This window comes from Salminus brasiliensis, chromosome 5 (assembly GCF_030463535.1).
Source record: "Salminus brasiliensis chromosome 5, fSalBra1.hap2, whole genome shotgun sequence".
Lineage (NCBI taxonomy): Eukaryota > Metazoa > Chordata > Actinopteri > Characiformes > Bryconidae > Salminus > Salminus brasiliensis.
This window is the reverse complement of record NC_132882.1, coordinates 2,083,230-2,107,930: the sequence shown is the minus strand read 5'-3', so window position 1 is coordinate 2,107,930 and position 24,701 is coordinate 2,083,230. Positions and strand designations below refer to the sequence as shown.

Here is a 24,701-nt window from a genome sequence, read left to right as displayed (position 1 = left end):
ATTTACTACCACCAGCTATTATACTACCAAAACATTTAGCCTCACTCACTCTGTCTACCACCCCACAATTCATTACAAGTACCTCTACTGTTCAGCTCTTTGGTTTTACTAATGCTAAATTGCAGAAGAACCAATTCAACCACTACTGAGAGTTAAAGGTTTTGCTATTTTATCACGGATCCCTGCTTTCTGTACTGCAAAACATCAAGTATCCAGTAGCGCATTGCTTCATTCCCCTTCAGAACCCATCCTTAATAACAGCCTCTCTGGTATAATTGTGCCAAATGATAAAAGTACGTCCAGAAACAGTAAAAACAAATGAAAGAGAAGATTTCATACACTCAAAGGATAACATAGACCCCAGGAGACCACTGCTTTATCCACTGATCTCGTCCTCGTCCTTGTCCTCTGACTCCTCAAAGTAAGTCAGAGGACAGTTCTCTCCTCTTACTGTAATGATGAGACTCAGACAGAGACTCTCCACCCAATAAAACTCTACTGGTTGCTGAGGAGACTGATGAGGACAGTTAGAGCACTGAGCCACAGACTGAGAGCCAGGCCAGCAGAGGGCACCACTGCCCTGGACACAGCAAGCCTCAGGAAAGCGTAGTTGGTGTCGTTTGACCCCGGCTGTGCCGCCTCGATGGTAAGGATGACCTCTGTGCCGGCTATAGTATTAGCCGAGGCGCTGAGCTCCACCGTGCCACTGGCCACACCATCGCCCCCTGCTGTCAGGGAGCTGGGGAACGTCATGTTGTACTGGCCGCTGTTCCTGACAGTGATGGTGTAGTTACTCAGGTTGTTCCTTGTCGTCACGTTGAAAGGAAGTCTGAAAGTCTGCCCAGCAACCCACGTGCCGTTTCTCACAGCCTGAGGAGGAGAATGGAGAACAGCTCTTTAAGCAGATCTTCAGGAGAAGCTTCTGATGGATGGGGATATGACAGACTTGACAGATTACAAGAGACAGGTTAAATGGGCTGTTCCTGGGCTGAAGAGTTGAGTGAGGAGTGTTTAATAAAGTATGCAATCATGGCAACTCTAATAAAAGCTCTGGTGCAAACCTGGGACACATCTGTCGTTTACATCTGGCTCTTATCTGCAATGAAAAGGCTACAGTGGTTGAGACGTTCCAGACAGCAAATGAGTCCGCCCACTTACTTTCATACTCTTATCTGGTCCACATACCCCCATGACTCTGGTATGTGGGCAACCATGTCTGAAACCAAGTGCCAAAACACAACCACAGCTGGCTACAGTCAGGCCAGTTTTGTCTTTTAGCCCCGCCTACTCTCCCATGCTCCTCCTCTGGAGGAGTAGCCGTTGCTCGTTGTAATTACGGTTGGATAATTTTATGGAAAGCTACTACCCCAATGGAGTTGGGATAGCTGGAGTTGGCCATTAGGCTAGAGCATACTCCAGCCAGCAGTGGACTGCAGTAGGCCCAGTGCTCAGCTCTTCACTCAGTCCGGCTGAATTAAACCTGCCGCTATTCTGAGACTTCTGATGAGATACGGTGGCAAGCAGACATTGTTTCTATATTAATTCTATGTAAGTGGTAAACAGTTAAACAGCTTTGACCAGCATTGCCTTGGCTGACCAGTAAGTGTGTAACCGTGCTGTATTATTTGGGCCAGAATCGCCTGCTTTCTCATGTGGGTCAGTTCTGACAGTGCTCTCACAGCTGTAACAGATTGCTTAATTATTAAATACAATATTATAATAATACTTTACTAAAGTATTTTATTGTTTATTCTTTATAGGACAGGCTATCTCTGCTTTCTGAGGAGTCTGGGGGAGTAAGTTCAGTGGCCCTACTAACAGAATACTTTTCACTGATGCCCAGAACACTCCTTTTTTACTATGATAATGATGACTAGTCGACTAGTGTTTGGTGTGAAGGACTCACGGTGACGGTGATGTTGGACGCTCTGTATCGGGTGGAGGACTGTCTCTGGAAAGCTGAGGTGGAGGAGGAGTTGAACTGTCCATTGAGGCGTATGTAAAAATCTCCCTTGGGCACTGTGGTCACTGTCACCATATAGTCTCCACTGCCCACATCCTCCAGGATGCCTTTGTAGACCCCGGAGCCTGATGCTTCAACCAGGGTCAGTTCTTTTAGCACCCCTGACTCAGAGCCAAGCAAGGAGACCAACAGAGTGACATTTCCAGCTGTCATCAGGTAGAAGAAGAGAAGAGTGCTGTCAGATTTCTGTTCCCCTGAGTTTTGGGGGAGTGGTTTAACACAAACGTAGGCATTTTATCTCCTATCCAAACCCACCAGTGCAGCTACACGAGTTTTATATGGAATGATGATGATGATGATGATGATGATGATGAAGGTAAAATAGTGAATAGAGAATCTGAACTAATACAGTTTTAGGGACTACTTTCTGTAGCTGCACTACACCCTGCAGCATGTATCCCTCCACATTTTAATGATCTGATTTTAAAAGCAGGTTCTAGAGCCGAACTCTTCTCAGAACTCTGGTAGAACCGTGTCTCAGGCATCAGGCAGCGTCTTCATCACCATTAGGTGAAGAACTTTCTGTGAGGAGCTTTTATTAGAGCTTATTAGTGAATTTCCTTCACTTCCACTGTTATCTAGAACCGAGCATTTCACACCCACCAAACCCACCAAACCCCCTAAACCTCCACTCTGACTGAGTCTAATCATTTAATAAACATTTAATTGCAGAAGAGCAAGTAGTGGATCAGACTTTATTAGATTTAGCACAGCAGATACGAGGCTAATATAGCTAACAAGTAATCAAAGCTTATTTCCTACCCATTAACATGGTGCTAACTACACTTCTAAATCCTCACATGGGGGCAGTTATGTATCTATATAAATGAATAGAGCTCTGTATTAAAGCTAGAAATGGTCGTAGTAGTGAAGTGTGATCTGATTGGGAGTGTTGACTTACTTGCAGGAGGTCTGCTTTTATACACAGCGTAGCCCGGTTGAGGGGTCTGGACAACCTCCACGAAATCAAACTTGAAGTTTATAGTACTTTTACCTGGAAATGAAACAGTAAATACACTGATCAGCCATAATATTAATACCATTGACATATTCGCAGTGGCTCCTGCCACAGGGGTGGATCTACATATTAGGCAGCAAGTGAAGAGTCAGTTCTTGAAGGCGATGTAGTATAAAAAATGGACAAGCGTAAAAATCGGAGACACTTTGACAAGAACCAAACTGTGATGTTCTAGATGACTGGGTCAGAACATCTCCAGAACATCAGGCAAGTCTTGTGGGGTGTTCTCTGTATTTGCACCTTCCCAAAGTTCTCCAAGAAAAGAAAATCTGTGAGTCATGGATGCCAAAGACTCATTGATGCTCATGGAGGTCCCACCTCACAACTCACTGGACTTAAAGGGTCTGCTGCTAACATGGTGCCAGATAGCATACTGATGGTGGAACTGTTGGTCTGTAGTGTGTATCATTGTGGTACTGATGGTGGAACTGTTGGTCTGTAGTGTGTATCAGTGTGGTACTGATGGTGGAACTGTTGGTCTGTAGTGTGTATCATTGTGGTACTGATGGTGGAACTGTTGGTCTGTAGTGTGTATCAGTGTGGTACTGATGGTGGAACTGTTGGTCTGTAGTGTGTATCAGTGTGGTACTGATGGTGGAACTGTTGGTCTGTAGTGTGTATCAGTGTGGTACTGATGGTGGAACTGTTGGTCTGTAGTGTGTATCAGTGTGGTACTGATGGTGGAACTGTTGGTCTGTAGTGTGTATCAGTGTGGTACTGATGGTGGAACTGTTGGTCTGTAGTGTGTATCAGTGTGATGGTGGAACTGTTGGTCTGTAGTGTGTATCAGTGTGGTACTGATGGTGGAACTGTTGGTCTGTAGTGTGTATCAGTGTGGTACTGATGGTGGAACTGTTGGTCTGTAGTGTGTATCAGTGTTCTACTGATGGTGGAACTGTTGGTCTGTAGTGTGTATCATTGTTCTACTGATGGTGGAACTGTTGGTCTGTAGTGTGTATCATTGTGGTACTGATGGTGGAACTGTTGGTCTGTAGTGTGTATCAGTGTGGTACTGATGGTGGAACTGTTGGTCTGTAGTGTGTATCAGTGTGGTACTGATGGTGGAACTGTTGGTCTGTAGTGTGTATCAGTGTGATGGTGGAACTGTTGGTCTGTAGTGTGTATCAGTGTGGTACTGATGGTGGAACTATTGGTCTGTAGTGTGTATCAGTGTGGTACTGATGGTGGAACCGTTGGTCTGTAGTGTGTATCAGTGTGGTACTGATGGTGGAACTGTTGGTCTGTAGTGTGTATCATTGTGGTACTGATGGTGGAACTGTTGGTCTGTAGTGTGTATCAGTGTGATGGTGGAACTGTTGGTCTGTAGTGTGTATCAGTGTGATGGTGGAACTGTTGGTCTGTAGTGTGTATCAGTGTGATGGTGGAACTGTTGGTCTGTAGTGTGTATCAGTGTGGTACTGATGGTGGAACTGTTGGTCTGTCTAGTGTGTATCAGTGTGGTACTGATGGTGGAACTGTTGGTCTGTAGTGTGTATCAGTGTGGTACTGATGGTGGAACTGTTGGTCTGTAGTGTGTATCAGTGAGGTACTGATGGTGGAACTGTTGGTCTGTAGTGTGTATCATTGTGGTACTGATGGTGGAACTGTTGGTCTGTAGTGTGTATCAGTGTGGTACTGATGGTGGAACTGTTGGTCTGTAGTGTGTATCAGTGTGGTACTGATGGTGGAACTGTTGGTCTGTAGTGTGTATCAGTGTGATGGTGGAACTGTTGGTCTGTAGTGTGTATCAGTGTGGTACTGATGGTGGAACTATTGGTCTGTAGTGTGTATCAGTGTGGTACTGATGGTGGAACTGTTGGTCTGTAGTGTGTATCAGTGTGGTACTGATGGTGGAACTGTTGGTCTGTAGTGTGTATCATTGTGGTACTGATGGTGGAACTGTTGGTCTGTAGTGTGTATCAGTGTGATGGTGGAACTGTTGGTCTGTAGTGTGTATCAGTGTGATGGTGGAACTGTTGGTCTGTAGTGTGTATCAGTGTGGTACTGATGGTGGAACTGTTGGTCTGTCTAGTGTGTATCAGTGTGGTACTGATGGTGGAACTGTTGGTCTGTAGTGTGTATCAGTGTGGTACTGATGGTGGAACTGTTGGTCTGTAGTGTGTATCAGTGAGGTACTGATGGTGGAACTGTTGGTCTGTAGTGTGTATCAGTGTGGTACTGATGGTGGAACTGTTGGTCTGTAGTGTGTATCAGTGAGGTACTGATGGTGGAACTGTTGGTCTGTAGTGTGTATCAGTGTGGTACTGATGGTGGAACTGTTGGTCTGTAGTGTGTATCAGTGTGGTACTGATGGTGGAACTGTTGGTCTGTAGTGTGTATCAGTGTGATGGTGGAACTGTTGGTCTGTAGTGTGTATCAGTGTGGTACTGATGGTGGAACTGTTGGTCTGTAGTGTGTATCAGTGTGATGGTGGAACTGTTGGTCTGTAGTGTGTATCATTGTGGTACTGATGGTGAAACTGTTGGTCTGTAGTGTGTATCAGTGTGGTACTGATGGTGGAACTGTTGGTCTGTAGTGTGTATTAGTGTGGTAATGATGGTGGAACTGTTGGTCTGTAGTGTGTATCAGTGTGATGGTGGAACTGCTGGTCTGTAGTGTGTATCAGTGTGGTAATGATGGTGGAACTGTTGGTCTGTAGTGTGTATCAGTGAGGTACTGATGGTGGAACTGTTGGTCTGTAGTGTGTATCAGTGTGATGGTGGAACTGTTGGTCTGTAGTGTGTATCAGTGAGGTACTGATGGTGGAACTATTGGTCTGTAGTGTGTATCAGTGAGATACTGATGGTGGAACTGTTGGTCTGTAGTGTGTATCATTGTGGTACTGATGGTGGAACTGTTGGTCTGTAGTGTGTATCAGTGTGGTACTGATGGTGGAACTGTTGGTCTGTAGTGTGTATCAGTGTGATGGTGGAACTGTTGGTCTGTAGTGTGTATCAGTGTGATGGTGGAACTGTTGGTCTGTAGTGTGTATCAGTGTGATGGTGGAACTGTTGGTCTGTAGTGTGTATCAGTGAGATACTGATGGTGGAACTGTTGGTCTGTAGTGTGTATCAGTGTGGTACTGATGGTGGAACTGTTGGTCTGTAGTGTGTATCAGTGAGATACTGATGGTGGAACTGTTGGTCTGTAGTGTGTATCAGTGTGGTACTGATGGTGGAACTGTTGGTCTGTAGTGTGTATCATTGTGGTACTGATGGTGAAACTGTTGGTCTGTAGTGTGTATCAGTGAGGTACTGATGGTGGAACTGTTGGTCTTTCTAGTGTGTATCAGTGTGGTACTGATGGTGGAACTGTTGGTCTGTAGTGTGTATCAGTGTGGTACTGATGGTGGAACTGTTGGTCTGTAGTGTGTATCAGTGTGATGGTGGAACTGTTGGTCTGTAGTGTGTATCAGTGTGATGGTGGAACTGTTGGTCTGTAGTGTGTATCAGTGTGATGGTGGAACTGTTGGTCTGTAGTGTGTATCAGTGAGATACTGATGGTGGAACTGTTGGTCTGTAGTGTGTATCAGTGTGGTACTGATGGTGGAACTGTTGGTCTGTAGTGTGTATCAGTGAGATACTGATGGTGGAACTGTTGGTCTGTAGTGTGTATCATTGTGGTACTGATGGTGAAACTGTTGGTCTGTAGTGTGTATCAGTGAGGTACTGATGGTGGAACTGTTGGTCTTTCTAGTGTGTATCAGTGTGGTACTGATGGTGAAACTGTTGGTCTGTAGTGTGTATCAGTGTGGTACTGATGGTGGAACTGCTGGTCTGTAGTGTGTATCAGTGTGATGGTGGAACTGTTGGTCTGTAGTGTGTATCAGTGTGTTGGTGGAACTGCTGGTCTGTAGTGTGTATCGGTGTAATGGTGGAACTGTTGGTCTGTAGTGTGTATGAGTGTGATGGTGGAACTGTTAGCTGGTTCTTGAGAGAGCATTACCGGTCACTTTGAGAGTGTAGGGCTGAACTGAGCTGATGTTAATGGACCACTGTCCTTTTGGGCTGGAGGTGTTGATTCTCACTGAGTGGAAGTTGACCACAGTCTGGATGACCCCTAGAGGGCCCTCTGACTGCTCACTGGACTGAGACTGGCCTGTGGGAATAGGGAAAGCATGATTGCAGTTGTGGTTACATCAACTGGTTGTGAATGCACTGCCAGAGTTCTGAGAAAAGTTCAGGTCTTAAATGTGTTTTTTAAATGCAAATGATAAAACTTGGTGGAAGGACACATGCAGGTCGATTTGCAGCAAAAAATAGTCCCCAAAGAAAACATATTATTTTCAGATTCTCCACTATTTTATAGATTTACAGTATAGATTTACAGGTGGGTTATAATAAAATGGCTCAACTCTTTCAGTTTGAGAACGGTGATTGAGAAGAATGTAGTCACCAGAGGGAGCTGTGATGGAGAACTGGGTTGAATTTCCTGTGATGTAGAAGGTCAGGTTACCCACAGTGGAGTCCACCACAAAGGAGAAGACTTCTGCTGTCCCGGGGTCCCTCACCGTCTGAAATATGGTCACCTGTGGTGAAATGCTGATGTTAATTACAGTTAACGTTTTAGTTGACAATCCCCACCATCATGGGTCAATCAGAACTATTTTTTGATCGTCTATAGTTAGGCTTTGTTAGATCATCATCTTTATAGAAGTGACATATTATTGATAAAGGTAAGTTGAGAAAGGCAGCAACTCCTTTATGTGGCTTGTTCTTTACAGAAACTGTTCTAGACGTTACTTCGTATGAAATGTGTAAGCTAGCTACATAAGTAGGGTTTCTTTTACTTTTGTTGATACTTTTGGTCTTCCACTCAAGTGTTTTTCCTTTTCCTACCATCATCATTTCACTGAAGGATGGTTTATGGATTATTATTAACAATTCTGGAGTGTGTTGTGGGGTCGGGCAGTGTGTTTACCAGTCCAGAGATGGTGGAGTTAGTAATGAGGCTGGAGGTATTGGCCAGCTGTTCTTTGGAGACCTCGATGGCCTGCCCACCCGAGGCCAGGGCTAAATCCTCGTACAGCTGGTTCACAGAGTTCGAGAGGCCACGAGTCGTGTTGGTCACAGGATTGGTCAGCAAAAAGTTGACCTGTTTGACAAACGAATGAAACACAGATGTGATTAGTGTGATACACAAAGAAGATTAGGTTTCTTAGTCTTGGACCAAGCTGAGATGTTAGTGGTGGTTTACTGTTGGGACATTAAAGTCTAGTTTTGGCTTAATCTGCTTAATCTGGTCTGGGAGACTGGGTTTGATCGTTTGTATTGCTGGGGTTGGGTCTACTCTTGACATGGAGCACAATATCTCCCACTGAGGTGGGATGAACTGATTTTTTTCATGTTGGACCATCTCAGGTACTTGTATAAGTGATTAAATACTTGCCGTGGACTTTGTGCTCTCGATCAGTGCCAGTACTGTGCTCTTCATCTCAACGTCTTTTGGTCCTGCATCAGTGAAAAGGAAGATCTCAGATGCTGTGGGTGCCTCTGCAAAAGCGAGCTGGACGAGAAACAGAGATTGTGTGAAGGTATGTGAAATATGCCATTGGTCTGACTGCTGTCTGTTGTATCTGAGAATGTGATTGTTAGCTTGAGGAGATTGATGAAATGCAGATAGCCACGTAGCTCCCAGCCCATCTGATCTGTTAAAATACAGCCAGCAGTTTTCACAGACAGCTTTTTGTAAATGAGCTGAACTCAGCTGCATTAAAGTGGATCTGAAAGATGAGCAGCCACAACTAACCTCAGTGTTTCTAGGAAATAACTCTGGTAAAGCTTTAAGCAATGCGTTTAAAATAATGGATAAGCATCATAAACTGTGAACAAGAACAGCATTTATGACAATGAAATACTCAATTTTTGATTTTCCATGGAGTAATGGGCCCTCCAGGAGGTCTTCAGTTAATTAGAAGACCCAGCTCCTGCTCCTTTATTGGCCTTGCAATATAACCATAGTCATATAATTTCTGGCGCTAAATGTAATTTAGCAAGGTTCTTTGGGAGGAGAGAAAAGACCAAATAAGATTATCATGGATTGCTGGCCTTTGCCTCTCATGACCTTTAAGGCACTTTCTACCAATCTGGTTCTACCTATCTGGACATGTGCAGCCCATACAACCTTCTCCAGGTTATGAATGGTGATGAGTGAAAGACAGTATTCATTACTCTATCTGGCCATTATGAGTACCTAGTTTTGAATTGCCATTTTCTGACATAGACAAACAAATATCCTGTGTCTAATAAGTTCTCCAGTTGCTTCTGGTGAATCATTTATTTGCAAAGCTTTTGCCAGTTTGTAAAAAAGCCCTTCTCTTTGCCCAGTTTGACTTTTTGGAATATCTCCAACCAGGCTTGAGGACAATGTGGCCAGATACTCATGTTGGAGTTCCTGTGATTGAATTTCTGGTGGCCATGCATGTGATTGAATTTCTGGTGGCCATGCATGAACCATGCCTTACTGATTTACATAGCAGCATGTCTGGTTTGTGCCTGTAATAAGGAACCTAGATCCAGAATCACAGATCTGCTGTACCCATTAATTATGCCCTCTTGCCCATGGTCTCACATCTTCTGAAACTTTGTCATGGGGCTGCCTGCTTCCTGTAGTAATACAGTAATCCTAGTCTGCGTTGACGTTTACATTAAATGTACACAAGTTTTTTTTTTTAACAATTTGTGTAGCTGGCTTTGTCTGGCTTGGTCCCTGCCTCACATACCAGGTAGGCCGAACCACAAATTGTACATTCTATTTATGCACAATTATTTGGGTTAGTACAATAAATACTGTTTCATTTACACTCAAATCTGCCTCCTGTCATAAATTAAGTTTCCATACCCAAAGTCCAGAGAGACGCATTTCAGGATCGTCTCCTCCTCCTCCACTAGCTGAAAGAGCATTGACTTTATTTTTAAACTCCTTAGGGTCAGATGTTTCGGTCACAGGTCCAAAACCTGTAAAGGAATTGTGATCTTTATAAATAGAAATCAAAATATGTTCATAATACTTTGAAATGCAGAGGTTTTAATCAGAGTGTGAAACAATACAAAATAAGCTACAACTTCAAAATCTGCATCACTGTATTTCTGATGTAAACACAAACAGAAGCACCATAGGTAAACCAGCTCACCTGTGTTGTTGAAGGGGACCAGGATGTAGCCCGAGGGTGCATCCACAGTGCCTTGCCTACTGTCAATGATGAAGGAGGTGATGCGCTTGACTTCATCAATCTCATCAGCCATGCTCACTGAGGTGTCAATCACAATACAGAGCACAGAGGACAAGGGAGTGGACGAGATTCCCATCAGTCTGGCAGATGAAGAAGAACTGATTATGAACATGCATAGATAAGTACGCAGGGAGTATACACAAAAACACTTGATTAGAAGTCAGTATACTCAAACAAACCAGTAGAGAGAAGTACACATACACCTGACTTCACTACTGTACAATATAATGTATATAAAGCATTGCTTTACCTCGCTCAGGCTATGATGCTAATGCAGCTACATAACAATGAAAGGGAGCCTAAATTAGCATCCCATATTTCTACGACCCATATGGTCCATATTTCTACAGTGTCAGAAACTACATAAGCAAGTCTTTTTTACTAAACACCTCCACATGCTTTGGGACTTTCGACTTGCAGTTAGTGCTATGCTAATTGGTGGGGTATAAGCTTCCATTACTTGTTATTAAACTTGTTATTGTCTATTAGCCTCAAAAGTAGAACACTCATAACTCATAAATGTAACACTCAGACACTCATGGCTACTGTGCTTTTGCTAATTGTATTCCCCACACTTCCTCTGCTTCCTCTGCACTACAATCACTTTTTATGCTTTTTACGCTTTTATGCCTCTATCATGCTGCTCTCTTGTTTGATTTTGCTGCTGTAAAAACTGACTTTCCCTGTGGGATAAATAAAGTGATCTATCTATCTATCTATCTATCTATCTACCTGAGGAACTCTGTGTCATTTGTCTGTCTGATGTCCTCCAGTAGGTCCCTGGTGGCAGCTGTGGCTACGTCTGCTGCCAGTTGGTGGAGGTAGCCATGGGAGGCCTCAGGGTCATCCTTGTTAATGCCACCTTTGGGCACTGCATAACTCGTCAGGTCTGCGGTTCCTCCATGGCTGCACTTCCCTGTTGATTTCCATTCAGTCAGAAAGACACATGTTCAATAGTGGCAATTAAGCAAATTATATAATTCTCTAAATGTATTTCTCTAAATTCTCTGTATAATTAAATGGTTACGAGTAAACAGAGTAAACAGAGTCAGTCAGAGTGGGGTTTGGTGTGAAACTCTCCATTCTAGAGAAACCTACCCAGTCACAGTTGTTTTTCAGATTCACCACTATTAGCTCACCAGTATGTTCTTTCTTCTTAACGATACTATTTGATAGAAAATAGCCAAATATATATTTTCTAAAAAAAAAAAAAAAAACTCAATCGATGTGGAATCATATGTGACAATAATTAATGAATGAATAATTTATTTGAAAGTAGTGTATCTGTGTGTAATCTGAATCTAGAACTGTCTCTCCTCAATCTATAGTAAAGTAAAAAAAAAAAAAATTAGAACACCCCAACATTTTCACATCCCTTTTTAATCCTATTTAATCATCTGTAGATCTGATCTCCATGTGATCAATAATGAGAGATAGAGGCAATCTAACTAAACTCACACAACTGAATTAAAGTCTTTGATCATCATTCATAAAATGGAATTCATAGAAATGGAATTTTCTTCAACGACCAAATGTCCAGTATATGTTCAGAAAGATGATGAAGGTTTTGGAGTGTCCTAACCTTTTTAAATTACTATATCTTTGTGTAATCTGATTGGCTGAGCATCAGAACCAGAGTGGAGATCTTCTCAGCTGCGAGGATGTTCACCAGGATGCTCAATCCAAACAGATCAGAATCAGCTTTTAATGAAATTAATCAACTGAAAGTGTGACGATCTTCTCTTTACACCATACATGTCTTAGAACTTTCTAGAAAATATTACTAAATCCATTTTAGCTTCTTACTGGGAGATTTAACAGTGCATGCAAATAAGTGAAAAGTGGAGACTTTCAGTGTGCCAATAATAATAACTATTTGTTTGTTTTAATATTTAAATAAGAGAATCAGTAATTGCTACACTATTTGCTTTTAATGTCATATTAACTCTGGAAGTGTCTTATAGGAATTTAGATCTTTGTTCTATAAACATACTGTACTGTAAGGAGGTTTAGGCCCCTAATCCCATTATTTTAGGTCATGCCCCTCATCAGTGAGAGAGTTTTTACTGTCGAAACTCTGAATCTTATATAACATAACATAACATAAATTCTGAATCTTGTGAGCTAGTCTGAAGAACAGAGCTCGGTTCCTCCTGGGTTCTCCTGGACGCCCCCCAGTCCAGCCAGCACAGCGTGAAGGATGTGTTCAACTCCATCAGCAGCAGCAGCAGCAGCAGCAGCTCACCTGATTTACCATTATTAAGCCCTGATTTACCACCAAACCAGGTGTTGATCTGAGGAGAACTCTAAATAATACTAGACTCCATGAGGAGAACTTTGATTAATACAGATATATATATATATATATATATATATATATATATATATATATATATATATATATATATATATATATATATATATATATATATATATATATATATATTATTCAGTAGATTGGTGTTTGTAATTAAACTCTACAATATTATAAATGTAAATATTATTATAATATTATAAAAGGCTTAAATATTTGAAACAGAAAACTGTGTAATCAGGATTGCTTGTTCAGTGGGTAGCTCTGGGTAGATACAACTAAGCAACCAACCATTGTTCGGGACTGCACTGGTAGATTTGAAGGCTGGCAGATTAACCAACAACAAAATTAGGACCCAACCAATCAAGTGCTCCATGGTTTCTAGTGGGTGGAACTGGTTTAATCTGGAAAATGTCACCCTTCTAGAAGTTCTACATGTATCACTGAATCTGAATACAAGTGACAGCCTAATCAAACTTACATCAGTTTTTGGAAATCAGTGGTTGCAACTCTATACCAGGACTTTTTCTGAAGCGAGCTCTAATAGTCATGGTTTAATGCTGTGTGTTTCTACTACACTCTGCAGTGGGATGACATTTGAAAACAGGAGCTCTGTACCAGAGGGCTTTTTAGCGCTGAACAAACTGAAATATCCAGAAGTCAGTTTCTTCTGGATGATGATCGCTTCCAGGATGTTGCCTGTGCTGTTCTCATTGCAGTTCTGGCACGTTGGCGTGTTCTTATCTGAAGTAAAGAGGAGATGTTCAGTCTCATTGGCATGTATTCATACAGGTATGAGGGTAAACCCACAGATCCGCACACACACACTTTGTTTTACCTGCAAGGTTTTCAAGAGGCAGGTTTGGATTAATGAGGTTTGCGTATGGAGATCTGTTCCCCAGCTCGATCCAGTTACTGTGACTGTAGAAATCCTTCAAAACCAGCATGAAAGCAGCGTCAGACACTGACAAAAGGACTCTGACTCCGAATAGCCCAGAAAAAGGGTTCCTTTACTTGCAACAACAGTGGAAGCTTTTTTGGAGCTGTATTGCCTGAGGAGCAGTGCTTGTCTAATATGAGGGAAAGGGAGGGTTTCTGCGGCAGCATCTCAGATCTGAGCCGGGAAAGTAAAAGCATCCAGATATACAGGCAGTTCCATGGCTTTATGAAACCTGCCTATTCAGTAACCATCATAATTACTTTCAGGTTTAGTTGAATGGAGGTTTCATGGTTTGTGGTTTGCTGAGTGAGATCCAGCAGCTTTTACCATAAAGGCTTATCACAGACCATATTCTTTATTAATTATAACTAATATGTGTCTAATGAGGTGGCCCGAGAGCGTACACAGTGTGTACAGTGTGCACTACACACACTACCACTGGCAAGTAATGTAATGTCAACCATCCAAATAGTAACAGCGGTCCTGTGATCAGGAACTGACCAATGATGAATGGGGTAAAGGGTGCTATCAACATATGGAGCTACAGCCTGGAACTGTACACCTGTATAGTGGAGCTAGGAGGTAGGGGCGGGCTTCTAATGAAGTGGCTAGTGAGTGTTTAGTGTGGTGTTTCTGCTGTGAATAAATGTTGGTGCTGTTGTTACCAGGTCAAACACTGATGAATGCAATGCTGATCATGCTGTTACCTGTAGAGTGTGGAGTATCTCGCCTAGTCGCTCTCTTGCAGATATGAATTTCTTCTTTTTAAGGCTTGCCTTCACCAACGACAGTCCCTTCGTGATGAGGCTTCGTCCTTCCTCAAAGTTCTCATTATCAAAATGGTACTCTGCGTCCAGGACATGCCTGCCATCCACCCAGGCGTTCCTGAGTTGTAACTCACTGATGACATACTTCAGTGTGGAGGCGGAGTCAGGATAGAGGCAAGCTTTTGCCACAGACTCTGCAGTCAGAGGGTTTGGCTATGGAAAAACAGGAAACACTGTATTTTGATGATGGATCACTGTAAGAAAATAAATGACAATACTGTTTTTTTTTTATTGCAGCGATAGTAAGAAACAGTGATCAGTTGTGGAACATATCAGTACAGCATCTCAGAGCTTCAGTCCAGTCAGAAGCAGAGCTCAGACTAAGAGAATAGTGGAAGTAAAAGCATCACGATGTACAGGCAGTTCTGGTTCTTTATGTAACCCGCTTGTTTGCTCTTTATTCTCCATCATAGCTACTTTCAGGTTTGGTTGAATGGAAGGTGTCTCTGGTTTGTGGTTTGCTGAGTAAGATACAGCAGCTTTCTGCATTTCCAGAGTTACATAAAGACTTATCACATTCTTGAGTAATTATTTGAATTATTTTAATTATTTTAATACACATAACACATTAATACATAACTTTTAGGTAAACATTCATATGTTATTCTATGCAAGCTCACTCAGGACACCAATTCTATCCTGTAATTAGAAAAAATACCTACATTTATTTGCACAACCTGCAAAATTAAAAACTCAGCAATTCAAAAGTTTAACCATCAACTTCATCTTTTAACACAACAACAACCCAAACATTAAACTGAATATTCATTTTGTCTCTGAAATGAGCCAAACAGCTTTATATTGCACTGCTAATTTGTTGCAAATGTGCACTTATTATTATTTACATGGAGGTTAATAAGCTAAATTGGCTGCGCCCACCAGCACAAAAAGGCTGTATTCCAAAGCCTATATTACAATCAAGGTAGGTGGCATTTCTTGGGTACTATAGCATAGCCCTACATCTAGAGGGAATTGGCGGACACCCTCAATTACTCACAGTTCTCTGCACGCATTAAATTCAATACAATTCTATTGCCATTATATTATAATGGGGGCAGTGGTGGCTCAGCGGTTAGAGCTCCGGGCTGTTGATAACAGGGTTGATATTTCCTAGAATGACTCAAGGCTTCAGGCTATGAGCTCTGAGACTGTACGTGTTCCTCATGTTGTGTTGAGTCACGCTGTGTTGAGCACACTGAGATAATTGAGTCATCTCACCTGAACAAAGGTTCCTCCCTGATCTGTAATGATTTTCTGGCACACCTCTGCTGATTTCTGTAGAATAGCATTACGGGTGATGTTCTGATGGGTGTTGGGGGAATTAAACGTGATTTTAAAAGCCTGAATCCTCGTCTGAGCAGCGAGGGAAAGCAGGAGGAACCCGGCGAAGATGAGGTCTGGGACCATGATTGGAGCACCTGAAAAAGAAAAGGAAATTGGTCTCAACATGAAGATCTCAGTTAGAGCAGCCATGCTGTGTGGATTTTAAGGCCTGTAAAGATTGTGAAATTGATTTTATTAAAAAAAACTGTTACGATCAATTGAACTGTCTTTTTATTTTAATGTAATGTGGTGCTCACTTACAGCGGGGTTGAACCCAGGCCGCCGTGTTGGAGGGCCGGCGCGCTACTGAGTGAGCTACCACGATCACGTGACCAACGGGCCCAAGTGCAGAGTCTTTCAATCTTAGAGCAGGTAAACCGGAAATGAAAAGTAAAATTTCTCGGGACTCGAACCCGGGCCGCCGCGTCACGAGACAATGAAAATTGAAAATGAAACAAATGAAACTTAAAAGGAGATGGGTTTAATAACAAAGGACGCCAGGGGAGAGCTGGCTACCTCTTTAACTCTAGAGGGAAAAACAACTGAAGAGCAAAAAGGATCTCCCAAAAGAAACCAGAAAACTGAGAAGTTACAGGGAAGACAGACACCTGCCTTCCTCTGTAACACGAGTGTATGCGTGCTACGCGCACACACACACAGACACACACACCAGGGAAGACAGACACCTGCCTTCCTCTGGTACACGAGTGTATGAGTGCTACACGCACACACACACAGACACACACACCAGGGAAGACAGACACCTGCCTTCCTCTGGTACACGAGTGTATGAGTGCTACGCGCACACACACACAGACACACACACCAGGGAAGACAGACACCTGCCTTCCTCTGGTACACGAGTGTATGAGTGCTACGCGCACACACACACAGACACACACACCAGGGAAGACAGACACCTGCCTTCCTCTGTAACACGAGTGTATGCGTGCTACGCGCACACACACACAGACACACACACCAGGGAAGACAGACACTCCTGCCTTCCTCTGGTACACGAGTGTATGTGTGCTACGCGCACACACACACAGACACACACACCAGGGAAGACAGACACCTGCCTTCCTCTGTAACACGAGTGTATGCGTGCTACGCGCACACACACACAGACACACACACCAGGGAAGACAGACACCTGCCTTCCTCTGTAACACGAGTGTATGCGTGCTACGCGCACACACACACAGACACACACACCAGGGAAGACAGACACTCCTGCCTTCCTCTGGTACACGAGTGTATGAGTGCTACGCGCACACACACACAGACACACAGACACCGGGAGAGAGACTCGGGAGGGAAACACACGAAGGGGAGTGACACACACTCAGCCTTCCACTCGAGACTACACAGGCACACAGATACACACACCACCAGAATCAAAAGATCCAGCAGTGGGGCAACTGGATCTGTGTGCCTATATAGCCTACTGCCCAGGTGTAGGGAATTGGGCTCAATCACTAGCTGGGGTGACTCGGGGCCTCCCCCTGGTGGCAGGAGGAGGCCTTGCCCTAGAGCTACCCCTTACAGGACCCCCCCCCCGAGGGGCGGCACCCGACGTCCCCAACCCAGCTGCACGGTCCCGACGAAATGCCCGGACAAGCCCGGGATCCAGAATGTGGCGGGAGGGCACCCAGGACCGCTCCTCCGGGCCATAACCCTCCCAGTCCACAAGGTACTGGAGCCCGCCTCGGACCCGCCGGACGTCCAGAAGGCGCTTGACAGTGTAAGCTGGCGCACCGCCAACTGTACGCGGACCCGGCGGATCGGTGGAACCCACGGAACACAAGACTGGCTTGAGGCGGGACACATGGAAGGTGGGGTTAACACGCATTGAAGGGGGAAGGGCAAGGCGGTAGGCAACAGGATTGACCCGCCGAAGGATCTTGAATGGCCCGATGTAACGAGGAGCCAGCTTGCGAGGGGCACCACGTAAGGGCAGATCCTTGGCTGAAAGCCAAACCCGTTGCCCAGGGCGATAAGTGGGAGCTGGCAACCGCCTCCTGTCAGCGTAGCGTTTCTGAGTAGCTTTCGCAGACAGAAGGGACTTGCGGGCCTTCTGCCAGGTCTTACGGCAGCGCCTGACTAGCAGTTCTGCCGAACGAACCCCCGTCCCCGTCTCCTGTCCGGGGGAACATGGGCGGAGCATATCCATACTGGCACTCAAAGGGGGACATTCCCAGGGATGAGTGCCAGAGGGTGTTATGTGCATACTCCGCCCAAATGAGTTGATCAGACCAGGTAGACGGGGAGGAGGAGGCCAGACAGCGGAGGGTGCGCTCCAGGTCTTGATTGACCCTCTCTGTCTGGCCATTAGACTGGGGGTGAAAGCCAGATGAGAGGCTGGCCTCTGCCCCCAATAGTCGACAAAAGGCCCCCCAGAACCGGCTGGTAAATTGAGGCCCACGGTCTGACACGATGTCGGAGGGGAGTCCGTGAACCCGAACCACCTGGTTGAGCACCAGCTCGGCCGTCTCCTTAGCGGTTGGCAGCTTTGGGAGAGCCACAAAGCAGCCAGCCTTGGAGAACCGGTCCACAATGACTAGAATCACCGTGTTGCCACGTGACCGGGGCAACCCAGTGATAAAGTCAAGGGACAGGTGAGACCAAGGACGTGAGGGGACGGCCAACGGAAGTAGTAGACCAGTGGGCCTGGTTCTGGGGTCTTTACATTGGGAGCACACCAAACATGAGGCCACATGAGCTCGTACGTCTAGTTCCATGCGGGGCCACCAAAACCGCCGCCGCAGAAGCTCGAGCGTGCGCTTAGTCCCTGGGTGTGCTGCCTGGGAAGACGCATGGCCCCACTGAAGCACCCGTTCCCTTACAGGCCCGGGTACATAAAGCCGATCCGGGGGGCCACCACCCGGATCAGGCTCAGTAAGGTGAGCCCGCTTGATTGCGTCCTCCAGTCCCCATCGGACGGGCGCCACGATCCGGGTTTTGGGGACTATTGTCGTGGGTGTGTTTGATTGAGGAGGGGGCTCCCACTGGCGAGAGAGAGCATCGGGCTTGGTGTTCTTCGAGCCCGGTCGGAATGACAGTATGAAATCAAACCGAGTGAAGAACAATCCCCACCTGGCCTGGCGCGGATTAAGACGTTTGGCCTGCTGGATGTAGGCCAAATTCTTGTGGTCCGTCCAGACCAGAAAGGGATGTTTTGCTCCCTCAAGCCAGTGTCTCCACTCCTCCAGCGCCAGCTTTACTGCTAGCAGTTCACGGTCACCCACATCATAGTTCCGTTCCGCAGGGGTGAGGCGGTGAGAGAAGTAGGCACAGGGGTGCAGCTTCTGGCCAGGACCAGACCGCTGGGAGAGGACAGCCCCCACGCCTACCTCAGAGGCATCCACCTCTACAAGGAACGGGAGTTCTGGGTCAGGCAATTGGAGAACCGGGGCCGTGGTCAACAGGCGCCTTAGCGTGTCGAACGCCTCCTGGGCTTCCGTGGACCAGACGAACCTCCCCGATGTTTTTCTTGTTAAGGCGGTCAAAGGGGCTGCCACGGAGCCAAAATTCTTCACAAACCGCCGGAAGAAATTGGCGAACCCAAGGAAGCGTTGGACTAGGCGCAAAGAGGTTGGACGCGGCCAGTTGTCCACGGCCTTGATTTTGGCCGGGTCCATGCGCAGGGTGTTGTGGGACACAACAAAGCCCAGAAAGGAGATTGTCTGCGCATGGAAATGAGATTTCTCTACTTTCACAAAAAGGTGGTTCTCCAGGAGCAATTGGAGAACCCGGCGGACGTGGGTGACGTGTTCGTCTACAGACCTACTATAGATGAGGATATCATCTAAGTATACGAACACGTACCTGTCCAATGCCTCCCTGAGGACCTCGTTGATGTAGCGCTGGAAGACGGCGGGTGCGTTCATCAATCCGAGTGATAAACGCCGTCTTCCACTCATCACCCTCTTTGACCCTAACCAAGTTGTAGGCACTGCGCAGGTCCAGCTTGGTGAAGATGGAGGCCTGCTGCAGTGCCTCAAAGGCTGAGGTCATGAGGGGCAATGGGTAGCGGTCCTTGGTGGTGATTTTGTTGAGACCCCTGTAGTCAATACAGGGTCTCAAACCCCCATCCTTCTTCCCCACAAAGAAGAAGCCGGCTCCGGCTGGGGAAGTGGACGGCCGAATGAACCCCAGAGCCAGGGCCTCCTGGACATAGTTCTCCATTGCCTGGCGTTCTGGCGCCGACAACGAGAACAGCCTACCCCTAGGGGGGGTAGTGCCAGGGAGGAGGTTGATAGCAATGTCAAAAGGTCTGTGGGGGGGCAGCAACTGGGCCTGTCGTTTGCTGAACACCTCCCGAAGGTCCCAGTACTCTTTCGGCACTTGCAAGGGGTCAAAACCTTCAGGAACGGTGTTCCTGAAGGCCCCTGGGGCCTTGAGGCAGGAGGACTGACAAGCTGGCCCCCATGCCAAGACAGACCGAGATAGCCAGTCCACATGGGGGTTGTGCCGCTGGAGCCAGGGGAAACCCAGAACCAACTGCAAGTCGGGAGCACTAATGATGAAAAACACTATCCGCTCGGTGTGAGGACCGACTCGCAGCATAAGAGGGTGGGTTTGGTGGGACACCACCCCGGGCTCCAGTGACCGACCGTCTATAGCTGCTATGGGCATAGGCTCCCTTAAGGGGACCAGCGGCAGGGCCAGCTTCCTGGCGAGGCCAGCATCCAGAAAGTTCCCTGCTGCTCCAGAGTCCAAGAAGGCAGGCAAGCGGACCTCAAACATCCCTGACGCTAGTGTGGCATTGAGGAATACCCCCTGGGCCCGAGGGAGAAGCGTCAGGTCAGTCAGTGGTCTCCCCTGCCCTGATGGACATTTGGCTTTTCCAGAGAGCTCGGGGCAAGCAGAACGGAGATGCCCAGAGACCCCACAGTAGAGGCACCTGCCCTCACGCATGCGGGCTTCACGCTCCTGCCGTGGCAGGCGAGTGTGCCCCAACTGCATGGGCTGGACACCACCATCGGGAGGCTCCTCTAACCCCCTAAAAGAGCCAGAGACAGCCGGTGGGCCATTAGAAGCTCGAGGGGCTTTGGCACTCCGCGCCCTTCGCCTCTCCTCGAGACGGTTATCAACCCGTTGGGCCAGCTCAATGAGTCGATCGAGGGAGGTGGGAGGGTCACGGCAGGCCAGCTCATCCTTGAGCTCTTCACCGAGACCATGGTGGAAAGCCGAGGTGAGAGCGCTGGCATTCCATCCACTCTCTGTCGATAGCGTGCGGAATTCGATGGCATACTCAGCCACCGACCTTTTTCCCTGACGCAGGTGCAGGAGGCGGGACCCTGCCTCTTCTCCACGGAGCGGAAGGTCGAAAGCCTGTGACAGCGCAGCCGCAAACCGGGCCGTGGAGGCACATACGTGGGGTTGGTGCTCCCACACCGGGGTGGCCCAGGCTAATGCCCTACCGGTGAGGAGAGAGATGATGTATGCCACCTTAGCACGCTCAGAAGAAAAGTGGGATGGTTGCAGCTCGAAAGCCAGTGAACACTGAAGGAGGAACCCTCTACATCCTCCTGGTTCACCAGCATAGCGCTCTGGGGCTGGTAGAGGGGGCTCAGCATAAGGAATCATGGCTGCTTGGGCAGGGGCAGCCTCCTCCTGGGGAGGTTCAGGAGTGTGCTGGGCTACTAGATTTGTCAGACCCTGCAGCTGAGAAAGGATCTGCTGCAGGGCCTGCTCATGCCTCCCCACAGTCACCCCCTGATTAGCTAGAGTGGCTTTTACCTGCTCTAGATTGAACATCTCTGCTGGGTCCATGTCTTGGCTGGATCTTTCTGTAATGTGGTGCTCACTTACAGCGGGGTTGAACCCAGGCCGCCGTGTTGGAGGGCCGGCGCGCTACTGAGTGAGCTACCACGATCACGTGACCAACGGGCCCAAGTGCAGAGTCTTTCAATCTTAGAGCAGGTAAACCGGAAATGAAAAGTAAAATTTCTCGGGACTCGAACCCGGGCCGCCGCGTCACGAGACTGACGCTCTGTCGCTTCACCAAAGCTGCAGTTATGAAAACGGCCAACAAATGAAACTTAAAAGGAGATGGGTTTAATAACAAAGGACGCCAGGGGAGAGCTGGCTACCTCTTTAACTCTAGAGGGAAAAACAACTGAAGAGCAAAAAGGATCTCCCAAAAGAAACCAGAAAACTGAGAAGTTACAGGGAAGACAGACACCTGCCTTCCTCTGTAACACGAGTGTATGAGTGCTACGCGCACACACACACAGACACACACACCAGGGAAGACAGACACTCCTGCCTTCCTCTGGTACACGAGTGTATGTGTGCTACGCGCACACACACACACAGACACACAGACACCGGGAGAGAGACTCGGGAGGGAAACACACGAAGGGGAGTGACACACACTCAGCCTTCCACTCGAGACTACACAGGCACACAGATACACACACCACCAGAATCAAAAGATCCAGCAGTGGGGCAACTGGATCTGTGTGCCTATATAGCCTACTGCCCAGGTGTAGGGAATTGGGCTCAATCACTAGCTGGGGTGACTCGGGGCCTCCCCCTGGTGGCAGGAGGAGGCCTTGCCCTAGAGCTACCCCTTACATTTAACTTTGAAGTACAAATCTAAAGCAAATCTTTCTTCTTAGCTGTTAAACACTGAATGGGAGATTCACTCCATATCACAATAACAGATTTGACCAGTAATTAATAACAAGTCTGACAAATAATTTATATACTGTTGATTTATCCTCAATATTGTATACAAAACAATGAGAGAAAAGGTTTGAGACATAATGTTTTAAATTTTTCTTGTCAAGGGAAGTGACAACACTGAGTGTGGGCCACATGTTTTAGATTAGAACTGTCTGCAGATTTGACTGTTTTTTATCAGACTGTTGAATGTAACATTGTAACAGACATAAAATACATTTTAACTGAAATTCTACAGAAAATAGATATTTTATGCAACTCATGTAATAACTAATTGAGTAAGAACAAACAAGAATATTAAAGGTATTTCAGTTGAATGTTTGAATCCGAGGATTTAAAGGCATTCAATAATATGTGGACTAGGAGTCATTTAGTTACATTTTGTGTAGAAATTGTTAATAAAATAAACATCAAGCTATATTAGCAATAGAGCAATAAACAACAGAGAAAAATCAATCTATTTAGTGTAATTATTCAAAACTCATTCAATAAAAATTATATATTATACATAATATAAATTATACATGTACAGTGTACTTGTGTATACATCTAACTGTACTTTGAAACAGAAGTTTTGCATTTATTTAGATGACATTTTAAAAGAAACTTCAAAAGTCTAGTGTGAATGTAACTGATCTTTTACTCACACAGATTTATAGTAGCAGTAACATATTATAAATTAATGAATAAATATGTCAGCTTTAATTTTCATATTTAAAGTTAGAGTATTGCCATTTCAGAGTAACTTTAAAAGGCCGGTATAAACAGTGAGAAATTACTAACAAGTTTCTGGAAACAGCAACAGCCCTAATATTGAGTTTACTTGGTTTAAAATGTGCATCATCCATGCATTAATAAAATAGTACAAATATATACAACATTATATATATTATGTATATATTTTACATTGTTTTAATGTGTAATTTGTATTTTTTTATTAAGTTTAATTAACATTCTAACTTTAGGTAACAGAGTTCAGTTTCTTACCTGAGGGGTTGAAAGCTGCAGTTGCTGTGAACAGCTTGGAATTCTGGAATTGCTGAGCTGTGATCCAGTGAGTGTGTGTGTGAGTGTGTGTGTGTGTGTATGTAATGAGGACCTCCTGAGGGGTGTGGGGTTGCTTCTTCATGCAAAAGTGGTTTCTGAAAATGCCCCAGAACCTGTTCTGAAGAATCTGAGGAACTTTTGCTTTCACTACAAATCACATACACAATCTGTCACAGGTCATAACCAGGGTGTCCAGACTGGGACAGGGTGTCTGGAGTCTGGAGTGGGACAGGGTGTCCAGAGTGGGACAGGCTGTCTGGTGTCTGGAGAGGGACAGGGTGTCTGGAGTCTGGAGTGGGACAGGGTATCCAGAGTGGGACAGGCTGTCTGGTGTCTGGAGAGGGACAGGGTGTCTGGAGTCTGGAGTGGGACAGGGTGTTTGGAGTGGGACAGGGTGTCTGGAGTGGGACAGGGTGTTCGGAGTGGGACAGGGTGTCTGGAGTCTGGAGTGGGACAGGGTGTCTGGAGTCTGGAGTGAGACAGGGTGTTTGGAGTGGGACAGGGTATCTGGAGTGGGACAGGGTGTCCGGAGTCTGGAGTGGGACAGGGTGTCTGGAGTGGGACAGGGTGAATAGAGGGGATTTTAACACCTGCAGTGGAACCTGGTTCAGTTCTGTTCTTCACTGATGGGAATGAATATGCACCCTTGAGGACGCAGCAGAAGCGGCACTTGGGTGTTTTCTGACAGTTTGGTATTTGGTGTCACAGGTGAGTTACAGTGACCCCCCAGCACTCCACATTCCACCTCCCCCCTTCAGACTGACAGTTGGCAAAGACAACTACAGCATCAATTTTATCACATTATTCTACACTGTGCAGTTGTGTAGTGTTGTGTAGTTATATACTGAAACTATGAGTTAAGCACTGTTGTGTAATTGTTTATTGTTGTATTGTGTATCATTCTAAACATATTGTGTAGTTGTTTATTATGGTGTTTATTATTCAGCTCAGTTTAGTGATTCTGATAATCAATATTTAAGATAATTTCAAGAGTAAGATTTAGACTAAAAAGTACACCACCTGCTATTACAAGAAAAAGGGGGTTCAATGTAATTCCATGTAAAGAGATTTTTGTTCCACATATTTTGAAGCATTTCTATTGGTCCACTCATCCTGAAATTTTGATCCCAGTGAAAAACCCTATAAACACTACTGTGATGATTCTTACGCTAAAATAAAGACCAGTCACCTGACTCACATCCCTCAAAGTAAGTCAGAGGACAGTTCTCTCCTCTTACTGTAATGATGAGACTCAGACAGAGACTCTCCACCCAATAAAACT

The 24,701-nt window shown here is 45.7% G+C and overlaps 1 protein-coding gene across 1 annotated transcript; it reads right to left on the bottom strand.

Annotated features, from left to right (window-relative positions):
• Positions 1–495: 495 nt before the first annotated feature.
• Positions 496–17,531, bottom strand: LOC140555817 (von Willebrand factor A domain-containing protein 7-like). The gene is made up of 15 exons (XM_072679136.1): positions 17,252–17,531; positions 15,572–15,771; positions 14,234–14,506; positions 13,425–13,518; positions 13,205–13,330; positions 11,005–11,188; positions 10,174–10,352; positions 9,882–9,997; positions 8,430–8,546; positions 7,962–8,135; positions 7,437–7,569; positions 6,987–7,139; positions 2,925–3,017; positions 1,907–2,169; positions 496–870 (listed from the first exon to the last, which is right to left on the bottom strand). Exons 1-15 carry the CDS (start codon positions 17,529–17,531, stop codon positions 496–498), a joined length of 2,760 nt encoding a protein of 919 aa, XP_072535237.1.
• Between the last annotated feature and the right edge of the window lie 7,170 nt (positions 17,532–24,701).